The following is a 25,726-nucleotide window of genomic DNA, read 5'->3' on the forward strand; positions in this document are numbered from 1 at the left end:
CCACACAGATTTCGGTTATTGCTGGGATTAATACCTCCCCCAGCCGCCGGGGGAGACTTCCCTCGGTCACCTGAAATAGCTTGGGGACCTGGGCGCGATGGTAAGACCTTGAATATAATTTCAAATAAATGTTCCCCCTCCTTTTCGATTGTACCTTACTATGTTGTCGTATATTTAATTGTGATCTTTATCCATATATGTATTTTAGATGTTGGGATTTCCTGAGGAAGCTGAAAAAGCGAAACTAGTTGAAATACTTCACCTTCTATACCAGCCCCTGATTATTTGTAATGATTTTATGTTCAAATAAACTGACTTGTTATTTTTATAGAACTGTTTTCTCAATGCCTTTATTATCCGTATATGTGCACCGTAATAGTCCCTTGGCTTTCTCTCTTTGTTGATATTTCTGGTTGGGGACCAGATTTTCCAAAAAATTCACTTCATATTTGGGATGATTGTGCAGTATGTAATATTGTATGCTTATATACTTCTTAGCGAGGCCATATTTAATTTTCATACATCCACTTTAAGTTTGGGCTAGCTTGGCCTAAACTATTTAAATGACCAAAAAGATTAAAAACTTAAAATATCCTGAACACTTGTTGCTTTTTTTTTTTTAGCAAAATGTGGTGCAGTCTACCCCTTCAGATTGTTTGCACTTGCCCTTTTCATTACCAACCACCCTTTCTCTGTTGATTTAAGAGTAGGGTTCCTGGCCATGGGGAAGCATGCAATTCTGCATGTGGGGCCACTCTAAACGAACCCAGCGCTTTAGGTGTAGATAGAGATAATGCTTGCCTGCCCGCCCCCATAGGCAGGGCAAAACATGTCAGGGGGCATGGTCAGAGCAGCACTGGCTGGGGCCATACACAGCCATATTAACATCTGAAACACCGGGTTGGTTTTAAACAGTCTTACTCCACGTTTATGCTTCTGAATTAGTGCCCGACGCCTGCTTTCACCCAAATACCAGTTATCCTTTAGTTATGGGCAGCAGTCCACATGTGATTACTGCATATGGCAGTGCTCAGCTCCAAATGTCTAACCCACAGGTCCGATTGTCATGTGGAGCACTGAAGTCATCCAGCCAGGTGAGCACATCCAAGATGAATTTCTGCAGAGAACAGATCAACATAACTTGCCAATTATATAGTTGTTCAAGGGACATAAAAACTCAACCATTGATTCATACTTCCTTCCAAGACAAGTCTATTCCTTCCGTAAATTAACCAAAGTATAAATTTGGGCTGTCATTCATAAACATCCTTGGGCACAGACTGAAATACCCAAGTGTTCACATTCTCAGAGCAGCTCCTGTCAACCCAAAACCATTTGGCTCATGTTGGAGGAGAAGAAAAGTCCTCAGAGTGAACATGTAATGGCATGAAATAAAGGGGCTACTATTGCTAACCTTCTAAAAACATTAGTTGGCCATTAGTCATGGGGACCCACTTTAAAAAGGAACTGGTGCTCAGAAAATACAGCGGCTGCTACTGCCCAAGTATACCAATTGCTTGGTTGTATCTGGATTAACGCAGTAGTAAACCCAAGACCCTGCAAGGCAAAGGTATGAGCTATTATGCAGTGCATACTAGCTCATTGTGAAATACTTGCCTCACAACGAAGCCCCCATATCTGTGCCTGGTCCACGCTGAGGAAGCAGACATCTTGCCCTCGGTGCTGTGAGTGGCTGGAGCTGTGATGATGTTATTCCCGCACACAGGAGTTTTCTTCTCAGCAAGGCTGCTGGACCTTCAGAGCTCATGCGCCTGCTGATGTCAGCGGCTGCATGCATAGGGAATATCTCCTTAACAGTACAGGTTTAGGAGATATTTTACCTACAAGTAAAGCTTATAGGCTTACCTGTAGATAAAAGTGTAAAATTTGAGTATACAACTGCTTTAAGGCTGGGTTCACACTGAAACTACACGACTGTCATCCTACTTTGTGACAGTCCTACATTCAACCGACTTGAACAGACTACTTTGTGATAGTCCGACTTGACCTTTGACCGATCAAAACAGTCCATTTGACAAATTTCCTACTGCTGTAATCACCATGTTGGATGTCACAAGTCTGATGGCAAGGACAAGGATCCTACCTTTCATCTGACTTCAATGATATTTAAATTGGCTGAAGTAGGATCAAAGAAGTGTAGGGAGAATTTTCAAAGTCTGTCCAGTTAAGATGGCTCCCATAGGAAATATTGATTCACATGCAACATGAGCTCCCAACATTGGAGCGTTTGTCATACAAGTGTGAACCGAGGATAAAGCTACTTTTTGACCTTGGAAACAAAATCAGCATTTAGAAAAGTCAGAACACCTATGTATCGGTCTCATGTCTGTCTCAGGGTGCTGAAACAGCCAAATAGAATTTTCAAAAGTGGTCAGAAATGGCAGCCTCCATATTTGAAGTACACATTTTAAACAAGTACGTAGTTCAGAAAAGCAAGTGTCAGACCTAATGGGCATACTCATTAGTAAATTTCTAAAAAAAACACATGTACCAAACCACACTAAAATCAGAAGCTATAAATCTAGGGGTTGGTTTGCAGGTTTTTATTGTAATGTGGATGTCAACAAAACTTGTACAGGTTAGAATATAAAACAGTCATGACTTCTCTTCAGTCATCTTGCAGGAAATATTAAAACAAGATCACTGACCTTGTTAGACTCAAAACTGCAAATGAAGAGACCCGCAAAAAAGGCCCAACACATTAGAACAAGCTTAGAAAGTACAATAGATCTTCATGGGCACACTCCCTCCAGCCATATTTTACCACAATGTTAAGTGCTGACAAAACCACTTCAGCAAAACCTTGTTTACAACTTACACACTGAAGAGCCTGCAAAAAAAATGTTGGATTCTTAATTAAAAAAACAAAAAAAAAAAAAAAACGAACATTGGTACTACCGTTAAATTCTCATTTTAATATCTCCACAAGTTGTGAATACTAAAGGTACAGACAAAGAATAGTCATAATGTAACAATGGAGGAACTCCATGCTAGCATTATAAATATGGAATTATAAATTTAAAACATTTCTGGCTTAAAAAATAAATCTTGAGTAAAGGAGGCCTTCAACTTTTAGTAGGGTCTCTCCCTGCGCTCCTGGCGATGGTCACCCCTAAATAAAAGAAAACCAGCATTATTGGATGATCCGGGGAAGAGTGGGAGTTTGTACAAGTATAAAAAACAAAAAAAAAACAAAAACAAATGCTTACTTATCCATCTTGCCAGGGCCACCACGTCTTCCACCGCCACCTCTTCCTCCCATTGGCTCCAAGAGAGGTCCTGGGGGACCAGGTGGTCCACCTCTCCTTCCTCCACCAAATCCTCGGTCCATTCCCCGACCTCTAAAGCCTCCCCTGTCTCCTCCTCGTCCACCTCTAAACATACCAGGGCCACCACGGTCCATCAAACCTCTGCCTCCTCTCATGCCAGGACCGCCTCTACCTCTTTCATTACCTAATGGAGGGAAGGGGGGAAAAAATTCAAAAATGTGGATGGAAGGTAGCATAAACAAGCTAAACTGACAGTTAATGTAAGCCATATGCATGCACCGAGTTTTCTGCTTCTGCTGCGCTTAGCAGCACTATTAAGACAGACAGTTATGTAGTGATACACAGTCAATCTTGCTAGCAAGCACCTCTAGGTTAGAGCAACACAGGAGGCAAGGAGCCGTTTTCATTTGTGCAACTAAAGTTTTCTGGAGTGGCAACATCTCTTTACAAACTGAGCAAATGGGTCTTAGGCTGGACACCAGGATTTTAAAAGCCCTTGAAAAACGCAACATTGCCCCTGACCAAAAGGTTAGGGACTTAATACTTAAATTATTCTTCACTCCCACAACTTCTCTAACACCTTGAGCTGTTGAAGCGAGCCCTTGGCCTTTTTTGTGAACCTAATGCAACTGGTTTTGCACCTTAGAGAAGGTGTTTCACAAGAGGGGCTCACAGATTAATAGAGCTAGCCGACTGAAAGGAAGCAAATATTACAACTGCATTCCTCGTCCACAGACTTAAACATTTGTCCTAGAGTGTGGTTGGTAGCAAGGGTATTAATTTTCCTGCTTGGAGCTTTAAGGAGTTACCGACACAAACATGGTAGCAAGCAATCTCATGATCTCCCAACAGTCCAGTCATTTTAGATTGATTGCCGCATGCTGCCGTGTACTATACTTCTTTGGGAGCCATTTGTTTTCACCAGTCAATTGCCAATTCTAGCATTTATTCACAAGCATGACTGAGCAACTATAGTTTTGTTCTATCAATGTGATGGTGAGTAAATAGATTAACTTTTCAGTAACAAGCTATTTGAAATTGCCCATGTAGCTTTTCCCTATAATAGACTTTATTCAGCTTTAGGCTGGGTTTATAGATGCGCATTAGATTCAGGGAAATCTGCATCCAATCACACGACTGGCTCTCAATGGAGCTGGTTCACACCTCTGGGGCAGCCGTGGTCCACATTGGAAAAGGGTTCTGTGTCTTGCTCTGTTTCAGGTGCAAATTCAGGCAAAAATTCAGACTATTTGCACCTGAATTGGCGTACAGTGATGCACCGGACCCCCTGCTGGGAACTGTGGCCACTTCAGTGTGAACTCAGCCTCAAGACTGCATAAGAGTTAAAGCAGCTTTCCAAACTTGCCATCAAAAGAAATTTGATAATACAATCATAGTTTGAATTAAAACAGTTTGCTACTGGGGGAAAAAAAAAAGTGATCTAAATCTAGAAAGTATTACCCATATTTACCAATGCCAAGTTACAAAACATACATGCACTCGTAGAGAGCCCATGACATGATTCAGGGATCTTAACCCAGGTTTTCACAGGGGAAACAGAAACACTAAACATAATGACTGTTAGTGCTGTGTCTAAAGCACTTGAGAATTTCAGCTGTGTTATATGTAAACGCTACTGTGAAAGTTAGAAATCCTAAAATGTGCAAAACTAATCAATGCCCCTTTTGATGTCAGTGCTGGTGACATCTTTCAATAACTTTTTTCAGAACCAATCAGGCAGAGCAGTCATGCAGCTGTGTCTGAAAAGTGTCAGACCCTGTGACTAATACTCTGGCTTGGGGTCACATGGCTGGCAAAGCATTTATAATTGATCAAGCGTAATAGACACACCCAAGCCCCCCCATACACTTTAGCCCGATTCTATATTTTGGACATGAGCAAAGGTTCCAAACAATTTCAAGTCACACTGTTATGGAACAGACAAAGCTATTCAGTACAGTAAAGGAAGTTACCCTGGGGTGGGAATGGAGGAGGAATGAAGCCTTCAGGTTTTGGAGCCTTACACTGATTACACTCTGTTCGCCAGGCAAAGTTCTGATTACCGCAACCACTGAAAACAAAAATAAAGCCCATTAACTACTCCAGAAGAAAAAAAAAAAATACTTACATCCCAACTTATAACCAAGCATTATTGGAGTTGGCCTACAATACATACGGGTTTGGACACTGCCAGTCTCCGGCTCTGTGCTGCACATTGGGCCCACTGACCGGGCTGCCACGTGGACCACCACGTGGCCCCCCTCTCATAAATCCACCACGGTCCCCTCCTCTGCCCATCATTCTTGGCATGGGACCTGAAATTTGAAAAAAATAAAATTAAACTGGTCACTGCTGAATACTTGGAAGACAGAGTTAACATACAGGGAAATACACGTAAAAGCTTTGATTACACAAAAATACCTACCTCCCCTAAGGAGTGGGGGTTGTCCCCCACGACCATCACGTGGCAATAATCCACCTCTCATGCTAGTTGGAGCCTTCTTACGAGCCAGAGAGACTTTCAGTTTATTACCTTGAAATTCTTTTCCTGTACCAACCAAAAACTTAAAATCAGATTTTGTTTATACAATACTTTGAAAAAGAAATGGTCTCTCGTAATGAAATTTTTTAAGTTAAATGCACTTTATGGTGAGAAGGGGCTAAAACAAAAAAACGTGTAGTATGTGCACAAGTGTATGGCTGCAGCAATATGACATAACCCCAGTATTATTTTTCCCCAAGTACCAGGAGCCGATACCACTGCTTCCCAGTTCTTGGCCTTACCTGGCGTATCGGGAAGCCCAAAAACCTATCTGTCGGTTGCTGGTCAGACATTAGCAGTGGAAAGATGGTCTCTGCTCATCTCCATTGCCAAGGATCACAGCATCATGTCTTCACTTCTGGCCCAATGTAAACAAGGACTTTTTTTTAAAACACTAGAGCAATTTTTTGGCCCTGTAAGCAAGTGGTTAACCACAGACCAGAAGATTTCCCCCTTAACCAGGCCATTTTTTTGCGATACAGCACTGCATTGCTTTGACAATTGCACAGTTGTGCGATGCTGTACCCAAACAAAATTGACGTCCTGTTTTTCCCCACAAATAAGAGTTAGTATTTGATCACCTCTGCTTTTTTTTACTGTGTAAAGGTCACCAGCAGGGAAGGGGTTAAATGTGTTCCCTGGAGAGATGGGACTGACGAGATCGCTGTTCCTAATCACTAGGAACAGCAGATCTCTCGCCCTGTCAGGACAGGGATCTGTTAGTTTACATCAACAGATCCCATTTCTGTCTTTTTTCCCCCATGATGGCACACATCATGTTCCCCGCTGTGCAACGGGTGCACGCCTGCTATAGCTCTTAAAGGAGCTAGCGTACACCTACAGCAATAAGCGGGAACGAGCCAACCTGCCCCAGTAGATTGACAGCAGCTGGTTGCCAAGTAAACAATTTTCATGTCTCATTAAGTTAGAGAGGGAAATAAAATAAAAGCGAAGCAGGCAGTTTATTGCAGAAGAGAAATGCAAGGTCTCTTGCAATAAAATAAACCTACCTGCCTAGTCTTCCATAACTTAAGGTTTTACAAATACATAACATTTACCATCAAATAGTTCCACAGCACTTTTAGCTGAAGGCATGTCTTCAAATGAAAACGTTCCATCACCCTTTGGTTTTCCAGTTTCCTTGTCTGTAAAAATGTTCACTAGGGGCTGCCCAGTTCTTTTGTTGATCTATGAAAGATAAGACATTTACGAGTTAATCGCATGCTAAAACACCACAAAACTGTATACTTTGCTATAAATTGGGTATGATCAATTTTCTATAACAAAAGCCTCCTACATACCACATGCAAGGCAAGCAAATTTCAAAAGGAAATATCTGCAAAATTTAGATCCACGAGTTACAAAAGTATAAAAAGGTGGGGGGGGGGGGGGGGGGGATAAAAAATAAATAAAAATAAGGTGCTGTATAAAAAGCAAATACTTGGAACGTGATCTCAGTTGAAGGTGGAAGATCTGTTCCAAGTCCCTTCAGTAGAGTTCATATGTGCAAACAGCAGTCTTCCTTAAAAACGGCATACATGTAAGGCAATTTATAGAGGCAACTTCAGCTGTCCAAGCTTTTAGTCATAAGATTGTGCACTTGTGAATGGACCTGTATAGCATTTTGTGGCTGACAATGAATTGCAGTGAATGTCAAGGCAAGAGAGTGCCCATAGCAATATTACAGGCTGTCTCCAGTGTGGGGTCTTACTCCCAAGCTTGCACCAATCAGGACTAAGTGGACATTAGACAGTGAGGTGTTAAAAAAAAAAAAAAAAAGTAACAAGAGAAGCAGATCTCCAAGAAGAGACCCATCGCTAATCGGACACAAAAAAAAATAATAACCCAGAGGACTCATGAAGTAAAGTAGGGCTATAGGGAAGGCACCCCAAGGGGGTGCTCACAAAAGATTACCAGTGTAATTACCTTAAAGGTGTAAGCCTATAACCCATGTTTCATGAATGTGTTGCTCACGTCCTGTACAACACTTAAATGAAAGCATATTGGAAGGAATCTGAAGCAACTGCATAGAAACCAGCCTCCATCTTAATATTGTCAAGTAAAAACTTTAAGATGGAAGTGGATTGGTTGACATGAACAGTTGCTTTAAAATTTGGAGTTTCCCCCTCATAATGCTGTGCTGAATTATAAGTTTCTCCAAAAAAAAAAAAAAAAAAAAAAAAAAAAAAAAAATTAAACACACCAAGCCCCTTCATACTATAAAGTAAGCACAAGTTTTATTGCACAAAAATGTAAAATAAGCATTGAACAAGTCACTATATGTATGCGTCATTGACATGACGTTTTCACCATGTCAGTAACAACCCATGCAATCCATGCATGAAAAAAAAAAAAAAAAAAAAAAAAAAAAAAAAAAAAAAAAGTGTAATAAAATGAAATGGCACAGGGAAAAAGTATTGAACACGCTAACTGAAATTTAATACTCAAATGTGGAAGGTTCTGTGGGCCTCTATGAACTTTATTAGATTCAAGTCGGGTGATTGGCTGGGCCATTTTAGCAGCTTTATTTTCTCTGAAACCAATTGAAAGTTTCCTTTGCTTTGTGTTTGGGATCATTGCCTTGCTAAAATGTCCAGGATTGCCTTGTAATTACTGAAATATTTCAGTTTGAGTGTTGGCTTTTCATGCCTTTTGCACCTCAATTTCTTCATGCGTTCAATACTTTCTACATGTGTCATTCTATTTTATTACACATAACCGAATTTCTAAACTTGTTTGTTATGGTTTGTATGTATGGATTGCATGGGTTGTTACCAACATTGTGAAACTCATGTCACTAGCACCTTTAGAAATGGTGACATGTTCAATACATATTTCAATATAGCACTGTGTAAAATGATGGTTCTATACAAGTACCTGTAATAGGCACACACTTTCTATACACATTAGCATTGGTTTTAGGTGGGGAGCGAGCATTTTAAAGCATAGGTAATAAAATACCAGAATTCTACTTTAAACTGGGGGGGGGGCTAGCTAGGGAGATTTTCAGGATTTTAATTATCTAAGCTACAAGTAGGTGTTAAATTTGCAATGCTATTAAAATGTAGTAGAAAACACTTTGACACCAAGCAAAATAGGGTCGATGGGAAGAGTTAGACCTCAAAGGGGCTGGCCTTCAACTTTGTGCACTTCATGTCCATTCCTCCTACAGACAGCCCACTAGGGGGTGCTTCATCAAGCTGCATGTTTCGATTGACAATAAGGTTAGTTCACCCTTACATAGGACAATATACCAACAAAATGGGAGTAATGTTTCAGTTTACATAAATATAGTCTTTGGGCACTTGCAATAAACAGTACCAGGAAGGGCCATAGAAGGCTTTGTGGCTTATAAAAGCCGAGCGTAACAAGAACTGCCCAACAGAAAGCCAGTATATAGTAAACATCCAGTATACTTGGGCATCACCCACCTTGGCCTCCCCACAGTTTTTAAAGAACTCCACCAACTCTTCAACGGTCACATTTTCATTTAGACCCTGCACATAAATAGTAGTGTTCTCCGGTTCCTCTTCTGGTTCCATAGGGGGTACTAAAATGGAAAAAAAAACTGGTATCAAAGAAAAGAAACCCCCAAGACAGTAAGGGCATTTACTCACATCTAAACTGCCTTCATCCTCAAATCAGAAAAAAAAAAAAAAAAAAAAAAAATGAGGCCTAGTTGGTCAGAGTACCCCCTCTGAAGAGCTCAAAGGCAAGCTAAAACCAACATTTTCCTCACCTACACAAGACTTAAAGGGGTTGTAAACCCTTGTGTTTATTTTCACCTTGATGCATCCCGTTTTACTCACTTATATCCCGTAATTCCCACACCAGAGATGCACTCTTCCCATCTGCCCGTTATCTCGGCTCTTGATTGGATAGATTGATAGCAGTGCAGCCATTGACTGCTGCTACTGTCAAGCACAGCAAGCGAGTAGGGCTGCAGCTAGGCATCTTATGGACGCATAGAGCGGGGACCAGGAGCAAACACGCACCAGTGCAAGTGGCTTGCTACTGGGGGGCATTGGCTGAAGAGGAGCCAGGAATGCTGGCGGGGGACAAAAAAAAAAAAAAAAAAAAAAAAAAAAAAAAAAAAAAAAAAGCTGTTCTGTACAAAACCACTGCACGGAGCAGGCAAGTATAGCCTTTTTAAATAAACCTGTCACCAAGATTTTTTTCACACTGGGGCTGCGGGTCTGTTAGTAAAGCACCGCTAGTTTTAGCGGTGCTTTATGGCCACTAGCGGGGCGCTTTTAACTCCTGCTGCTAGTGGGCCAAGGGTTAATAGTGCCCGTTTTGTGGCGCTTTGGCATTGCTGCCCATTCATTTCAATATGCTGGGGGAGGTGGAGGAGCAGTGTATACACCGCTCAAAAGATGCTGCTTGCAGGACTGTCCTGCAAGCACACTGCACACATATAAATGCCCCAGTGTGAAAGGTCTAAGGCTGGAAAATCCTGCTGCAGGATCTTTGACCGCCAACAGATTAAAGGACTGTCCTTTCAGAAATATGAAGATCATACCACTACAGCACAGTTTGTCATGACATACAAGCAGTATCTTAGCAATACATACCGAAGTCAGGTTCAGGACCATCATCCAGGAGACCTGAGAAGCAAAAAGTACAAAGAGAAGTTATTAACATAAATAGATCGCCTGTGCAAACAAACATTAACATCCAAAACCTACAAAATAACACCATGAAAAATGGGGGTTCAAAAGGCACAGAACAGGGGCATGAGAACCAGTTTTGGTAGATGTGTGCTTCATAAAATTCTTTAAGTCATGGGGTGGGACAGGACCAAAAAAAAAATAATAATTTTGTATATTGCACATTTACTGCTACAATATAGATGTATGGTAGCAGTAAAAGGCCAGGCTTTTGAGGGGGCAGGGACACTTATGACCAACCAAATGTAAACCTTTGTGTGCCCAAGTGTACATAAGCGTTTGCACAAAAGTTTGTGCAATAAAATAAAAATCAGTGAATACAACACTTCCCCAAATTACACACGTCTGGATTTGCTTGGGATTTTTGTCTTCATTTTGTGTAACCAAATAACCATGTATACCCTTAAGTAATGCCGGCCAGACCCTTAAACTTTCGCACACAGTAACTTTTACACCATGTTTAGGTGTGACCAAAGTAAATATAAAATTCAAAAAGTAAAAAAATTAAAATCATAAAAAAGGGAAAGGGGAAAAACTGTTCAGTGTTACACTACCCATTTGTAATACTCAAAAACTTACCACCAGGCTTACTGAAGCCAGCTCGATCTCCACCGCTGCTGGGAGAATAAAGGTGAAGAAATGAAGGCCTTTTCCCTTTAAAGAGCCATAAAGCATTCTGGGCCTCGAAGGGGGTTCAAGGGTACAGAGCCGGCAGTGGCTTAACATGTCCATACAAAGCATCTGTCTCAGCGTGGCACTAATCTTCAAGTATGTTTGTATTTGATTCAAGATTCAGCCTAAACATTTCAATATCTAAAAACAGACCTTTCTGCTAAGTGGGCTCAAAAAAACTCAAGTGTCTGTATTAAGCGTGCAATGCTCATCTCAATTTACAGATTCTACTGCTGTAAAAATGTGAAACCCGCAAACTAAAAAACAGCATGGGTTGAGAACCAAAAAATAAAAAACTAATGCAGAAGGACACATTGTTTAAGTTACTCAGCACCATTAAAGCATGTACAACATCCTCCTTCATAAACCAGAAGAGCCACAATGTAAATCTAAAGAACCACAATGCAGTAATGCATTTCCCATCCTAATGGTTTTCTTTATCAACTTGCACAAGGTGTAAGACTTAAAATATGAAGAAGGTAGTCAAACATGTTAATGCATGCAACATTGTTGGGCAATAAGCTGGGGCTTTTTGAGATGCTTGTGTCCATCTGACTAAGATTTTATACAACTAGGGTATAGAACACCATGGCTATGCAGGACTGATTAAAAGGAGCTTATGGTTACTAAAGAAATCTGCCAGTATAGAAATACATGAGCTGCAGAATTTCTGAAGGTGCATCATCCAGATTTCTCCTCTGGCCTGCAACTAACCCACAAAAAGCAAGTGCATTTGAAATATCCCAACACCTAATATGCACATTTATGTTCCAGGACAAGTAGATCAACTCTGGATAATGCCATTCATAAGGTCACTGATTGCTTCCATAATTCTATACTGTCAGGTTCCATTTAATGTCAAGTAGTTTGAGCAATAAAAATTAGGGCAAAAATATCACACTGTAGAAGCATTGCACCTTTAATACTCATATCTGCATCTTTAAATTACATCAGTGTAGCTTTCAGCTCTTAAAAACACCATACAAAGTTACAAAAATTGTAAACTAGACAAATTACAGTGTACTAACTAACCATTTTGGTTACATTTTAGTCTAAAAGTTACAATTTACAGAACACTTTTATATTTAGGCCTGAAAAATTAGCAAATTCTCCTCTCCATTTAGACACCGAGTCCCACTTTTCATTATGCTGCCGGCTGAGTAATTTATAGAACTGAAGTGTATACAACGCTCTCACTTTGTAACCTGTGGCATATAAATTTGACAAAGCATGTTAAAATAAGGGATTTTCATGTACAACCATCAACAAAACATCAAAAAAAAAAAAAAAAAAAAAAAAGTTTAAGAAAAAAAAAAACATTCATGTGGTATTCACTTGAGCCAAATATTACCTACCTTGTGACATCTCTGAAAAACCTGCCCACACTGGATAAATGACGCAGATTACATAATTTCTGCTTGCACCTAACAGGCCAAATTATAAATCCATGCATATATTTACATTCTAAAGTTAAGCCCACTAATGCTTTGTGATGTCAAAACGACAAGACTAAAACCGGTTTAAAAAATGTGCACAAAAAGAAAATAAGTCTTCTAAAAGGAAAAAAATAAAAATTCTATGCAGGAAGGCTTTTCAGAGGTTTTAGCTACAGGCAGTTTAATATAAACCATTAACTCATAAGTGTTTTAGGAACAAAAAATAAAGTGGAGGCACTGAATGACCTCTTAACTGGCTCCACAAGTGAATTCATTAACACAAGCTGCACAGACAATGTAGTACATTATGGCCTTAGTTTAGAACAGTAAAAATAAAAACAGACAATGAATGGATCAAAAGGCCAATAGGGCTGCAGAGCTCTGTGCAGCTTTACATGAAAACATGTATACTTACAGAAACCCACTTTCTACAATTACTGAAGTGTAAGGGATGATAGACACTCATGTCAAAGCCTCCCAAACAAATGACCTGTAAACCCAGATACCCCTAATAGTGCTGCTCTGAAAGGTAAAAAACAAAGCCATTAATAAGCAATAACCACTACGATATTATTGACCCTTCCTTATGTGACTGTTCAGAACAGCACACTGGGGCCCAAGTACACACTGTTCCAAAATGCAATTTAAGGATCCGAATGAGAGATTGAACAGGAAAGCAAGGACTGAATAAAAATTAAAGTAGAGATTGCAAAAAAATAAAAATAAAAAGTCGATGTTACGGACGTCTTAATGCTTGGCAGTTAGAATAGAAACCAAAGCTTAGCGATGGACTAAGACTAAAACAATTTTTATAAGCAGTCCTGTGTCATATCCTGCTGGATGTCCAGCAATGATGTGCGTAACCTGCAATACCAGACAAGTTATCAGTGACCAATTTGCTATTGGATAGACAAAGCAGATCAGTTTTGTTTGGGAAGTTGCCTTCTATCAAAAAAGGAAGCAACTTCAAATACCAAAGAAAAAAAAAAAAAAATACAAATCACTACCACTAAAGACTCAGGCTTTGTAAGCCCATTAAAAAATTTTTTTTTTTAAAAAAGCACGTCTGTGCTACACTCAGATGCTTGTTTTCAAATCATTAGGACAACTCCATCTAGAGGGATGTAAAGGTTAATCCTTAAATAGTAGGTTTGTCCTTACCCCATGCCTCCACGGCCTCCCCTACCGCCACGGTTCATGCCACCTCTGTCATACATGCCCCGGCCCCTACCGCGGGAATCCGAGCCTCCAGAGTTGCGGCCTTCAGGACCAGAATAACCTTGGTGGGGTTCCTGCCCATAAGAGCCTTTATTTGGATGGTCTTGACGATAACTACCTAAACAGCCAAAAAATAAAAAAAAAGAAACAATTTAGTGTTTATATGGAAGGATAGAGACTGGTAGAAATTGGTTAATACAAAGCTCGTCACATTGCAGTGCAAGAGTACCATGTGTAGAATTTTACACTTGAGACCTCATGCGCACTGGACATTTGACATTTTTACAGCAGCCATTTTTGGCTGTAGACCTTTCTACAGTCATTAACCTCTCCAAGTTATCCTGTGTCCATGCACACATAGGCTGTTTTGGGCAGTGGCCTTTGAGAAAAAAAAAAAAAAAAAAAAAAACACACACCACTTCAAAACTAGTGGGTCCTGAGAGATGTTTTTCAGATGTTAAACGCTGATAAAAGTCGATAAATGCTCAAAAACATTGCTCATCGTTTAAGTTTTGATATATTGAAAAAAAAAAAAAAAAAATCAAACAAAAATGAGAACGTTGAAAAACTACTGGTGTTTTTATAACGTCCAGTGTGCATGAGGCCTAAACCGAATTGTCAAACTGCTATGCATTTAATTTTGGTAGCAGAGCTTGACTTAGTTATCCATAAATCAGCCAATAGTGTCCAAATAGAATACATTTTTAGTAAATTAGGGCTGGGAAAGACTACTTCAATCATTGATCATCCTAAAACACCCAATCAATTCAATGGTCAAAGGGGCTTACTTTGATTGGACATGGCATCACTTTTTGCTGTAAAAAAACCTGGTGAGTAATCACTCAGCAGTGCAAGCTTATCTGCACAAATCAAAGTCAGTGGTTTTGGCATAATCTAGTTTGTCATCTAGATAAACGCACACCATAAAATGGCAAAACAGCTCTCGGTGCACTGGGAGACTTCAAAATGGAAATATATGTAAAATAAATAAATTTCGTTTACAAAATGGAAATATAAAAACTTTCTGGCAATGTAATGCTAGGCACACCTGTACCTAGCATTCTCAAATTCTCTAAAACCAACTATACACTTAAAAAGGTCACAGCATGCTCCAGAAGCCCTACAGAACCACAGTAAAGAAAAAAAAAGAGTGTGTGTATATATATATATATATATATATATATATATATATATAAAGAAGACTTTTTGCACCATTTACTCACTTTGCTGGCTATAGCCACTGCTCTGCTGCCCATACTGGCTGGGTGGCTGGCTGCCATATGACGACGAAGGTGGTGGATAGCTTGTAGGAGGTGGCTGTTGAGGTGGCTGCTGCTGTTGCTGCTGGTAACTGCTCTGTTGGCCATAACCACCTTGTTGGCCATAACTGCTTGGTTGGCCATAGCTACTCGGCTGTGAGTAGGAACTCTGCTGCCCATAGTTGCTCTGTTGCGTGTAAGAGCTTGGCTGGGAATAGGAACTCTGCTCATAACTAGAAGGCTGCTGAGATGTGGAATAACTGGGGGAAAATAATAAATATCAGTACAAGAACCAAAGCTCAAATATTAACATACACCAGCAATATTCAAGACTTTCCCTGTAAAGCAACCGCATAACTTCCCCCTGCAGGCTGTCTAGCCTTTTCACGGCCACCAACTTATGTCATACAACTAAAAATGTGGAAATGCAGTTATGCAATTTCAACATCCGTGGTAAAGAGCAAAATAGGCATGCTCCAAGCCCTTGTCCCCCAGAAGCCTATACTGCTTTGATCAGCTGGTGGAAGCAATGGAAATAACAGTTGCTATTAGGTAGACGCATGCGACTGCTGGTGCTTGGCCTAATATGGTCCTTGGGGACAGGAAGCCTAGAGCCAACAGGTTGTTCTTTCCATGCTCCAGAAGCCCCATAGATTATCAGGAAAAATTAGCGCAAAGGCTGGTAACTGCTAAAAACACATTCTTTGTACCTAGTTGGTGGGTAAGATGGTGGCGCAGTCACTTGTTGCATAGGGTAGCTGGCCGGGACCTGGGGATAGCTGTAGCTGCTTTGACTGTAGCCCACGCTGGGCTGTGCATATGTGGCTGTACTTGGTGGAGGTTGGCTTGTATCTGCTGGCTTGCTTCCATCTTGAGGTCTTAATAGAAAAAAAAAAAAAACATATGTAACGCAAAGAGACCAACAGCAATATGACTTAAAACACTTTTCTGCAATAAATGACTGTAGACATTGTTCATTACCTTGCTGGAGCAGTGGTTGCAGGTTGCTGTCCGTAGGAAGGGTATGCTGGCTGGGCACCATAAGCAGTGGGCGCAGCATATGATGCCTGGGTAGTGGCAGTAGTTGCAGTACTGCTGTCATAACCTGTTCCGTATCCTTGTATAGGCTGGCTATAGGCCTGGGGTGCTGCTGGAGCAGTATAGCCTAATTCCAGGAAAGGAAAGAAAAGAAAAAAGGATAAACAGAAGTTGTCACTGTACAGACACATGCTTTGTTTTTATAAGGACTATGACATGAGCGGTTATACATTCCTGTAGACATTGCTGCAGTTAACAGCTTTACACTAAAACACATCTCCCCCTGATGTTTTAGAGGAAAGGGGTAGGTATGCATATAGATATACAAATGGCGAGTGAGCATAGTAACTGTTCCTGCTAGAATCACCAAGTGCAAGTAGCCTAAAGTTTTTTTTTTTTAAAACTAGGGTAGCCACAATATCCAAGGACTGATAAGGAGCAATAAAGATTTAGCCTGAATGGAGGGATACCTGTAAGAGGAACTTACAATAAAACCCAAGTCAGTGTATTTGAGAGATTGGAAGAGAAAAATCACTACAGCTAATCACAAGCCAGTGGCTTAGTTTCAGCCTGCAACAGGAGTGCAGTTACTGGCAGGATTCCTTCGGGTAAGAATCTTGGTAGCAGATTTGCACAAGAATGATTTACTTGCACTGTATACAGTGAGGAATGATGCCAAATATGAGTAGCAAGATGTTTAGGGCTTCTCTACAGTTTTGAAGTTTTAGCTGCCAGAGTAATTTTACACGTTTTATATTGCATATTTTAGGCCTAAATACTAGCTCACACCCTCATTTTTTTAAAATCAGACCCTGGAGTTTTTTTTTTTAAACTGTGGTAGTTTCATTTTATGCTACAAAGTCACAACTATTAACTTTTTTTTTTAAATGAAGATGCGTCAAGTGGATACCCAACACAAACCTCAACTTGCACCAACCTGTGAACCTGACAAACTTACAGTACACATTCAATGTTTATGCTTTAAAAGTCCTTACAGGTCATTTAGTGTTAACCATAAGGGTAATAGGGTGCTGTCACACTGGTTCAGTACGATTCTCCAAGACCACAGGTTCAGCGTAGTGTAGCTGCAGGTTGTGCAGATTACCTGGGCTTGTCACGAGACAGCACGCAGGACTTTTCCGGTGCTTTTAGGAAACGCTCCAAAGCCACCTGATGTAATAGAAGTCCATAGCAAAGCACAGGTAGTCTGCAAGTACACTGCACCAGTGTGAAAGCGCTCTAGAATTACTGCTCTGGTGTGTGGCGATATGCAATGTAATCACGGTTTTCATACATTGGTGCCCAATGCATGCATTTATGGTCACGCGTCTCCTCCACTGAGGATAACTGCGCATAGATATGCAAACTAGTAATGAAACAAAGCCTTTGGGATTTTTTTAGCTATGGGATAAGCTGTTTGATCACTCCCAACTAAAAGCAGTCTGCTTGTAATGCTTACACAGACAATGCCAAGGCTGCAGCAGCAGGGAGTGTTTGTGCTTTCACAGGGCCAGATACACCGCAAGGTTTGCTGCTACCCAAGCCTTCTAATCACATTCCCCAATTGTGAACAAAGCAGTCCAACCATTTAACGGGTTAAAATGCACACACGATCTAGAGCAGTGGTACTCAACTCCGGTCCTCAGGACCCACTAACAGGCCAGGTTTGCAAGATAATACATCATGGGTGATATTTGCCGCTCAGTGATTGCAGTATTCTAGCCTGCATCTCCAAGGTAATACTTAAACCTGGCCTGTTAGTGGGTCCAGGACAGGAGATGAGAACCACAGGTAAAAATACAATTTTAAAGCAGTCAGGTTTCACAAAAACACTTAATTAGCATATTATAATAGATTAGTCAATCTTACCAGCAGGAGGCTGTGCATAAGCAGTAGCATAGGCTGACTGACCATAAGTGGCAGTGGTTTGTGCCTGTGTGTAACTGGCATCAGTAGGTTGCCCATAAGTGCCATAACTCTGTTGTCCATAGGTTGCCTGAAAAAAATAAAAATAAAAAGGAGCAGAAGAGTGTTATTGAAGAAATTTGTTAAACTTGTTGAAAATATTTAAAGCTTGAACCGTATGGACTTTGCCTATAAAAGCTTTGAGAAAGATTCCATTGCCCCACCTATGTCAAGGTCAAAGATTTTCTCAATTAGATATAAACTTATGAGGTAGAGAAACTTAATTTGCAAAAGTCTCAAGAGGTCCTTCAGGACTAGTTTTGGAGCAATGCTACAAGCCAGCAATTTCTCTATGTGGGAGATGCAGTCTGATCACCAAGGGCAACTGTTACATAAAAAAAAAAAAAAAAAAAAAAAAAAACACACGAGCATTTCAGCGAGCAGCACCAGCTGCATCTCGGGTCCTCATTGGACAGCTAGCAGGAGCCATTGGCTTTCGCTGCTATCAAATCCAAAGAATCAGGGGCGGGACTGAGTCCTGCTGTCTGTCAATGGACGCAGCAGGACTGAGCACGCTCACACCCATGGAAAGCATCTCTTCGTTGGGGCACTCAAGAGGAGCCAGGAGTGAAGCTGAGGGACCCCAGAAAAGGAGAATCAGGGCCACTGTGCAAAATCCTTTTTTTTTAGAACACAAAGCTTTACAATCACTTTAAGTCCCCCCCCCCCCCCTTATAAAAAGGACAAAAGCTCCTAAAACTCATCTTTAAGAGCTGCTAGTGTACATGAACACCAAACACACGCCCCCCCCCCCCCCCCCCATGCTTGCTGAAAATACACTATACTTGTCCCGATAATCAAGTCCCACCATTTTACTACATGCATAAATGCCTCGCTTTTTACAGAATCAAATACCTGAGCAGTCTGTGTGTATCCTTGAGCTGGCTGGGCAGAATAAGCACTGTAGCTGAAGAAAAAGTAAAAAGCATTAAATGTATAGAAAGGTATAAAAGCACACAATAGATACCCCCCCCCGCCACAATATGCTTTAACAAAAATAATGACCATCAATAAAAGCAAATACCTACCTCTGCTGGGCACCAGCCTGGCTATAGGTGCTGTAATCTACGAGAAATAGAAACATGTTAAAATGTGAATCACCAACAAAAGGAAAAAAAAAAAAGAAAATATGTATAGCTGGTGATTAAAGTGGGGTGCCCTCTTAAAAAATAAAATAAAAAAATTAAGTTAGCAGCTACAAATACTGCAGCTGCTGACTTAATAATCAGACACTTACCTGTCCCAGGGTCCAACGATGCGGGGGAACGAAGCACTCCTTTGTGGCACCGGCATTCTTACTGTGGGCACCCACTGCGCATGCGCCGTACAGTCATCTGGGACACGCGACAGGTCCCAGATGACTATGGCGCCGAGGGGAAGTGATGTTAGTGCCCGGCCACTGAAGGAGGTAGACTACAAGGGACCCTCTAGCAACAGGCATTTAGATGCGAGTAAAATGTTTTTTATTTTAAGCTTTTTTTGGTGGAAACACAACTTTAAGAAGCATGGCTTGGTACCCAAAGACATCTCCAGTAAACAGCCAGCTGAGGATTGACAAAATTTGCAGCATTTTTAAACTGCAGTTGCACTCAGTTTACATACACCTGGCAGAATTTGTAACATGTGAACCATTTAAGACAAGTGATTAGACCCAACATTTTAAGTGAATCACTTTAACAATATTTATCACAAGTACACAGTGTATAAGGCCACAGTAGATATCAGAAATAAAGCAATGTTAATATTCTGGTTCCAGAGGTCAGTGCAAGGACTGAAAATCCATTTATACCATATTTTGTCAAACAGTAGCAGTTTATTCCCATGTTCAAAGTAAAGCTTAAAAAAAAAAAAAAAAGACTCAATTGTAGCCAGTTTAGTAAAAGGATAGACAGCCCTTTCCAAAACATAATTGGGTTTTTTCACGTAAAAAAAAAAACACACTTGGCATATTTAGACTAGAGGTCGATCGATACATCGGCCGGCCAATTGAGCTGATAAAAAGGCCGATTTAGAGCTACAGTGCGACTTGGAAACGACTTCTGTAATAGAAGTCAGTGCAAGTTGTCTGAGTCTTCATAGAAGCACTTTCCTCCTCTCTGGGCAGTCTGCCAAGAAAAGAGCAAAAAGATACAATGTTTACACTTGAATGAATGAACTCAGCTCTGTGTAGAAGTTCTCAGTTTAACCATTTAAAGACAATCTTTTCTGACACTTGTTTCTTACAAGTAAAAGTCCTGTATTTTCTGCCAGAAAATCACTTAGACCCCCAAAAAATTATATATCTTTTTAGCAGAGATCCGAGGGAATAAAATAGCGGTTGTTGCAATATTTTATGTCACACGGCATCTGCGCAGAGGTCTTTCAAATGCAATTTTTTGGGGAAAAAAAAAAAAAAAAAAAAAAAACTTAACAGTAAAGTTAGCCCTTTTTTGTCCAAAAGTTTTGACTACCTGTTTATTTTATAGGCTGCTTTCACACTGGAGCGGGCAGGTGTTGATGGTAAAATGCTGCTAGTTTTAGCAGCTCTTTACCATCATTTTAGCGGTGCTATTCGGCTGCTAGTGGAGCGCATATAACCCAGCTAGCAGCTGAAGAGGTTAAATGCGCCTGTGAAGCACCGCTGCCAAATCGCATTTCATGCGTTTCGACAGTGCTGCCCATTAATATCAATGGGCAGGAGTGGTGGAGGAGCGGTATACACCTCTCCAAGCGTGCTGCTTGCAAGACTTTTTTTAACATCCTGCCAGCGCATCGCCTCAGTGTGAAAGCACCCTGTCTTTCACACAGACTGCAGGGGAGCCGTTTTGCAGGCACTTTACAGGTGCTATTTTTAGCCCAAAAGCGCCAAAAAAAAGAGGCCCCAGTGGGAAAGGTGTGTTAGGTTTTATGTGATGAAGGGGGATAAAAAAAAAAAAAAAAAGCCTAACATATCCCCCCCCCCTTTGGTTGCTCATAGATGCCCTCTGAGCTCCTCATTTTTTTCTTCTAAATATCAGCATCGGCCAGAGAAAATCCCATATCGGTCGACCTCCGATTTAGACATTGAAAGATCCATGAGAACAGCCAACAAGCAATTCTTATAGTGCGATATTGGGAAGACCCAACACAGAATTGTAATGACATACAATCAGAATGCTTGTTTGAATGGACAAGACCAAAAGTGGTGTAGCCTCAAAATCAGTCATGAAGTTGAGCACAAGCCCATTTGATGTAGTCTGGGAGGTGCAAGATTGCTTAAATTACTTCAATTGAATTTTCCTGTCTTTAGTAGCAATTACCGAGCTGTTATAGGTCTTTACACTTACACCAGTTGGCAAGTTGTAGGGCGGGGGGGGGGGGGGGGGGGGGGTGTCAATATATTGAGCAATAGGGGAAATCTGGGGTTAGAATTGACCACAATTGCAGAAAGAAATTTAGTTGCATCAAGTCTCCCCACTTTTTCAAGAGGGCCAATCAAAAGCAGGACAGCATGGTGAAGTTGATCATAAATGTGAAGATAGGGAGGCCAAATTCTTCTTGCGATTTCTGAAAAGACTTGAGTAGTGAATGGTACACACAACACTTTTTGATGACCATCTGAACAGGAATGGCAAGCAACTCGGGAAGAGCTGGATTAAACCAAAGGATTATTTGGCGAGATGGAGATAAATCTATTTTTTTCAGGTAATAACTCACCAGGTCATTAGCCAGCAGCCCTATTCCCCCAACTGGTTTGCTATGGGCGGCTCGCCACGCGATGCAGTTGACAGCAGGCACCATAAAGTGTAAAAAAAAAAAAAAAAAAAAAAAAGAGAGCCAGAAATGCCTGAGTGGAGGTCATATCGCAAGAACCCCGTCTTGCTAAAGGAATGACCACGCTCAACAGGCGGTGCACATAGCTTGAAGGCCTGATAGAACAGGTGATGTGTCTTATCTGCCTGGAGGAAACAGAATGGAGGACCTGGGGGCTTGAAGGGTTTTTTATACAACCAGATTGTGTGCCGTCTCTCCTACAAGTTATGGAAGATAACATCGGAAATCATTCTTCAACTTCCCAAGTTCCCAACATGCTTTGCTGCTTCAATTTCTAAGGACTACATAACCCATGGTCTCTTGCTGCCTGCACAGCAATCCATGTGCTGGCTACACTTCTCAGCACCCGTCGTTCATAAGGCAAGCACTGAAATGTGCGACACAGCAGTGCCAACGCAAGGTATAGTGAACACATGCCGCAGAATTCAAAGGAAGTAAATGAGTGGGGATCTTCATAAAGATGACAAAGTCCAAGTCATTCAGATTAATGGGAGACTTTTTCTGAAAAGATGAACTAACCATTTAAAGAATGAATGGCCAGAGGGTGGGAGTGACTTGAAGAAGCGTCTAGGGTAGACACTAATTGGTGCAAACACTTTAAGTGCTGTGCCACAACATTGTAATCACTATGTAGCTCATGAATTCCCCCAAAGATTCTTTAATTTTAGAGATCTGAATGTGGCACAAGTTTACTCATCTTTACAGAATGTTCAGTGTGTGGCCCACTTCTGTGCTCAGAAAAAAAAAAAAAAAAAAAAAAAAAAAAAAGCGCTGTACTGATAAAGCTGTATACAAGAGCCCTTAAAGGATAAGTACAACCAGAGCTCTTTTGGCTGTACTTCTCCAGTGGATCTCAGAAGTGCAGTTGATTTTGCACTCCTGTGACCCATTTTCACCAGACAGTGGGCTGAAGCTGGCCGACTTCAGAGCCAGTCCAGCGTCCGGCAAGATCAAAACAATGGAGTGAGGATTCACCACAGAGCCGAGCAGGCCACTCCTGCCGCCTCCAATGCCCAGCAGTGAGCCATCACCAACTCTGGTCAGGGAGCTGTGAGAACTGAGCAATCGCCAGTGTCAATCGCTCGGTTCTCAGTGTTAGAAGCGCCGGGGGATAGCTGCAGCACGTTTTTAACAAGCAAAACCACCAAGCTCCTCATTCACTCCCTTGTTATCCCTCGCCTTGACTATTGCAACTCCCTTCTCATTGGCCTGCCTCTCCATAGGCCATCCCCTCTTCAGTCCATGAAGACTACAAGACTCATCCACCTTACCAACTGCTCAGTGTCTGCCAACCCGCTCCCCCAATCCCCCAGTGAATTGCATTCAAAATACTAACCACAACATACAAAGCCATTCACAACTCTGACCCGAGCTACATAACCAATCCTGTCTCTAAATATCACCCAAATCGTCCGCTCCACTCAAGACCTCCTACTCGAGCTCTCTCGTCTCCTCATGCTCGTCCTCCAGAACTCGCTACCTCCACCTGTCCGGCAATAGTGGACCTCTGCTCATCGGAACCCTCCCCCCCTCCGGTGCCACAATTGGCACCTTTCAGGGGGGAGGGGGTGCAGATACCTGTACAGTACAGGTATTCTGCACCCACTTCCGGGATAGCTCTCTGCGGAAAGGGGCGTAGATTACGCCCCTTTCCGCAAGTGCCTCGCTGCCTGCTGGGAAACACAGATCCCAGAGTCAGCGGGGACCGTCCTTATTGCGCAGCGCGATTCGCGCAGTAGGGAACCGGGAAATGAAGCCGAAAGGCTCCATTTCCTGATTCCCATACCCAAGATGGCGGCAGCAGCACCTTACAGACGATCTAGAGATCGGCTTCGGGTGCCGACATTGCGGGCGCGCTGGACAGGTAAGTGTCACTATTTTAAAAGTCAGCAGCTGGCTTTAAAAAAAAAAAAAAACGGAGTCCCGGTGGACTCCCGCTTTAATAAACTAGGGTTCCTAGGGGGTACCATAAATACCAAATTTCTGTCTCTGAAGCAACCGCTGGCACAATTTTTTAATTAGAAATGTGGGGAGGTGGTATGGGTGGCGTTAAGGAACATTCTTCTGACCATAACACTAATGAGCAGTGAGTTGTAGATACAATGATTAAGCAGGGGTACCCTCTACACCTGCAGTAATTTCAAGGGTTCCTTCAAGGAAAAAAAAAAAAAAAAAAAAAAAACCTGGAAACACTGGTATGGAGTACAGCCAGCTACAAAGGTATTAAAACCCCAATAAAAGGGCATTATATCGCAACTTACGAATTAGATGTGATGGCTGCATATATTTTTTTGGGTCATATGTGTTTGGGTTTAAAGGGATGAGGTGCAAATTGAAGCCAAACTTAAGCTAAGACATTATAACCAGTTACAGCAAAGAGTCTTCATTTTAAGATAAGGGATTTACATTAAAAAAGTCTGATCATTGTACGCCCCCCTGATCAGTGGTAAGAGCCAGTTAACACCAGACACAGCTTTTTTTTCAGCACTAAAAATGCATGCAGTCCCTTTCCATGTATGCCAATGGCTCTAATTCACACCATGCAGTCAGTTTCTAGTGCAGCAACTGACCGGAACTGACTATTGGTGCAGGAAAAAAAACAGAACTGCATCTGGCATGAACTGGCCATAAAGTTTGTCTCATTTCAGTAACTGCAAGCGTGCCTGTTCTTTTGAAAAATACTTAATGGCTGCTGGATCACCAGGTATAAAGGAGCATAAAAAGGAAATGCAGCCACCACATGTAAGGATTGGCATGCTACAATGAAACAATGCTTGTGCGTTCATACAGAATTATCACCATCCCTTCTAGATTGTAAGCTCTAAGATCCCTCCTGTATTGCATTGTACTGTCTGCCCCCCACGCTGTAAAGCTCTGCGCACTATATAAATCCTGAATAATGCCACATGCACTCCATACAACGGACCTCTTAGTAAGATGCATGTCTCGCCTGCAATGTGTTACATAGTATGCAGAAATTACACATACTGCACAAGATCCCTATTCATAAAACGATGCGCATCAGTAAGTACACCGAGGCCGTACACCATCGTGTAGACGAGGGCCATGCTAATCCTCCCCAGCGATGGGGTCTCTGCCGCCATACAGGCCGCACAGAGCTAAAAGGCGGCCGGAAGCTGCACTGGTCACTAGACCGCTGCCCACCCCATACATACACATAGCTACTGGCCGCCACATTGAGCGGGAGAAGCGGAACTGCCCCCGCCATAGATACAGGCCGACACACTGAGGAGCTGGTCACTAGGCCGCTTCCGCCGCCGCCCCCCCCCATACGCAGATACAGGCCGCCACGACGAGAAGCTGGCCACTAGGCCGCTATCCCGCCCTCCCCAATACATAGATAGACGCCGCCACAATGAGGAGCTGGACACTAGGCCGCTACCCCCTACCCATATATACAGACCCGACACTAAGGAGCGGGAGACTTGGAAATGAAAATAGCACACCCACCCTGAAAGCCAGGCACTGCCGGCACCGATATAAACGCTGGCGGTGGGTCGCTGGCCTGGTTCTCCATTACCAATACGGCTTGGCGCCTCGTGTACCGGGACAGGACGAAGCGACGTGCCTGGTTGAGGCCTAGACCGTACAAACCGAGCCCGCGCTCTACCGACTACGAGACAACGGCCCCGCCAAGAGGAGACTAATGCCGCGTGCAATAGAACGTCGAACGTGCAGGACTCTCAGTCAGCAATAGTTCATCACGCGAGCAAAACCCGCTACTACTCACCGGTGGAAGCCATTTTGTGTGCCCTCGCCGCTTCAACGTCCGTGTAAGGGAAGTAGTCCGCGCAAGCGCGGTACTCATCGGCTGGACTGTACC

At 42.0% G+C, this 25,726-nt stretch overlaps 1 protein-coding gene across 2 annotated transcripts; it reads right to left on the bottom strand.

Moving 5' to 3' along the window:
- Positions 1-2,549: 2,549 nt before the first annotated feature.
- EWSR1 (EWS RNA binding protein 1) lies at positions 2,550-25,724 on the bottom strand. Of its 2 annotated transcripts, none has more exons than XM_077461238.1 (17): positions 25,634-25,724; positions 19,119-19,155; positions 18,946-18,997; positions 17,995-18,121; positions 16,069-16,252; positions 15,798-15,965; positions 15,052-15,347; positions 13,772-13,946; positions 11,082-11,116; positions 10,407-10,439; positions 9,264-9,382; positions 6,891-7,020; positions 5,716-5,838; positions 5,467-5,605; positions 5,264-5,361; positions 3,231-3,474; positions 2,550-3,133 (listed from the first exon to the last, which is right to left on the bottom strand). In XM_077461238.1, exons 1-17 carry the CDS (start codon positions 25,644-25,646, stop codon positions 3,094-3,096), a joined length of 2,013 nt encoding a protein of 670 aa, XP_077317364.1. In that variant the 5' UTR covers positions 25,647-25,724; the 3' UTR covers positions 2,550-3,093. The 2 variants fall into 2 exon arrangements, with proteins under 2 accessions (XP_077317364.1, XP_077317363.1); XM_077461237.1 differs by having other exon boundaries at positions 11,082-11,119.
- Positions 25,725-25,726: the final 2 nt, after the last annotated feature.

The sequence above is a fragment of the Lithobates pipiens genome, unplaced genomic scaffold, assembly GCF_037356315.1.
Source record: "Lithobates pipiens isolate NorthernLeopardFrog02 unplaced genomic scaffold, aLitPip1_a1.2 Scaffold_3, whole genome shotgun sequence".
Taxonomy (NCBI): domain Eukaryota; kingdom Metazoa; phylum Chordata; class Amphibia; order Anura; family Ranidae; genus Lithobates; species Lithobates pipiens.